Below are 2,253 nucleotides of genomic sequence, written 5' to 3'. Positions count from 1 at the left end.
TTGGTTTTGTTCAGCATTGTTATTCATAGGAACCACTAGTCATACATTCACACACCATGCACACTCTGAAAAGACTCACAAGTTCATAACGATACTGCGGTCATTATTTAAGCTAGCTAAGAAGCCAGAAGAGAGACCGCCCCTTTACGTACCCACACATGATACTACTAGATGCTGAACGCTTCAAGCTCCAATGAGCAAGCCAGGGCCCCCTGTTTCAGTCCGCGATGACTTGGAGCCTCATGCCTGCGGCGCAGTGGCCAGGGAAGCTGCAAATGAAGTAGTTGGCCCCTTTCTTCAGAGTGAACTGGTCATCGCCCGTCGTCGCTGCCTTGGAGCTGCCTGATGCCTTGCAAGTCTTGTAGCCCGCAGCACTCACCGGCACCACGTTGTGTGCACCGGCTTGGTAATTGAAAACTGCCCCAGTCAAAATAACAACAACAACAAATCAATCATAAAATTTGAAAAAAAGAAGAAAACAAACGAGAAAGCTGATATTTTGAAATCCAACTACTAATTAGTGCTCGAAAATAAGATTCATAAATAAATAAATAAACGTCGCAATACAAGAGAGGAGATCAAATTTTCTGCAGAGGCCAGAGGTTGCATCCGTCTCATTAAAGAAGGATTCACCTTCCAAAATCCACCGTTGGATTGTGTAATGATTATTTTAAAATTTGTGCAAGTGAATGAACGTAGAAATTTGGAGTGCTTTAAGGTCTGTGCAGAGTGCGATCCAATAATCCATATCAAGAAAAAAAAGCAACCACTCTTTAGCATGAAAGATGCAATCCGAACCCTTCCTACGAAGGCGCATAGCAGAATCAGTTGTTAGATTTGGCACGTCAGGTTTCAGTGTAATCGCCGTTGCCATTTCCATAACTTTTCGGGCCATAGTTTATGTCATTGAAAGGAAAAAAAAAAATGGTGGGTGCATGTGTGAGAGAGAGAGAGCGAGAGACCAAGGGTGTCTCCTGCAGCGAAGGTCTTTTCATTGGCCCAGTCGGTGTACGACATTGAGAAGCCCCATCCCTGCGAATCCCCAACGACGTGGGTGGCCGCGAGAGTGTGGAACGGCGCGCACATGATGAGGAACAGGGCAAGGAACACGGCTATGGTGCAGCTGCCTCTTCCCATGGCCATTCTCTCGAGTGGGTCGACTTTGTGTCTTGGTAGCAAGAGAGTTGAGAGTGAAAGCTGAGGCTTCTCCTTCATTGCGAGAAGCATCATGCTCCAAGAGCTGCATTTATAGGAAACTAGAGGGGAGTGGGGTTCTCTGTTGTGTTGAATTTTCTATTTGGCCTTTAAGTTATCCTACCATGATTGGATACAAGTCCCTTCTACTGCGAATCATGGCCAGGTCAAGCCGTCAGTCAGTAAGGGTGAAGAGAAAGAGTTGTCATAGTGATTAACAACAGCAGCAGCAACAAAAAGATATCTACAAAAATGTCCAAGGATGAGAATAATGCATGCGGTGCAGTATTAAAATCCAAGATTGGGTCCAGAGGCTGGAAGGGCAATGTTCAAGTATCGAAGTGAAACGAAGGTTAGCCCATTCTTTAATGAAAAGGAAATTGAATAATGATAACATTCAGAAGCATGCATGCAAATGCATGTGATGCTATAATATGAATCAATATTTTATTTTCGAACTTTAATTTGACTATTGTATACGGTGAGGTAAGATGCATGCTATGTCTGCTAGTTCCTAGTCATATAGAAGACAAATTCGCGGGAAAAGATATAAAAAATCAAAATTAGTGAGCACTCAGCTTGTTTTCCCACCATTTTGTTCTGCAGGAATGGTCCCTTTTGATAAACAATAAAAATATATGAATGTTTCTCCGAAATTCTCTTTCCATGTTTTCACAGCCTCCATTTTGAGATCTTTTTAAAATGAAAACTATAAGGTTTAGTTTTGGGGGTAAAGGGTGGAAATTATAGGATGTAGGCCTATGGCTCTGCTGACTCAATATATTCGGTTACATGATGGTGATCAAGTTCCTCATGAAATTCTGGGATACTGCAACTATGAACTTGAGCCTTCTCAATCTGAGGTCTAACTTAAGAATTAATGGCAAATTAATTTGATACAACTCTGAAAGATCCAATCTCCAAGTAGAAAGTCAGCACAATGGCTTGGTTTCCATCATGACGTGGGGACCAAAATATTAGCCCATTGTTGTTTGTTTATGGTGGGCATATACCAAGATACTAATCTAATCCGACGTGACCATGCGTGGAAAACCTAAT

The 2,253-nt window shown here is 42.3% G+C and overlaps 1 protein-coding gene across 1 annotated transcript; it reads right to left on the bottom strand.

Annotated features, from left to right (window-relative positions):
• Positions 1-1,231, bottom strand: LOC103706931 (basic blue protein-like). Its single transcript, XM_008791208.6, has 2 exons — positions 963-1,231; positions 1-417 (listed from the first exon to the last, which is right to left on the bottom strand). Exons 1-2 carry the CDS (start codon positions 1,228-1,230, stop codon positions 218-220), a joined length of 468 nt encoding a protein of 155 aa, XP_008789430.3. The 5' UTR covers position 1,231; the 3' UTR covers positions 1-217.
• Between the last annotated feature and the right edge of the window lie 1,022 nt (positions 1,232-2,253).

The sequence above is a fragment of the Phoenix dactylifera genome, chromosome 10 (genome assembly GCF_051530095.1).
Source record: "Phoenix dactylifera cultivar Ajwa chromosome 10, Ajwa_hap1_PhDact_Kaust_v1.1, whole genome shotgun sequence".
Lineage (NCBI taxonomy): Eukaryota > Viridiplantae > Streptophyta > Magnoliopsida > Arecales > Arecaceae > Phoenix > Phoenix dactylifera.
The sequence above is the reverse complement of the archived record's forward strand: the minus strand, read 5'-3'. Positions and strand labels throughout refer to the sequence as shown.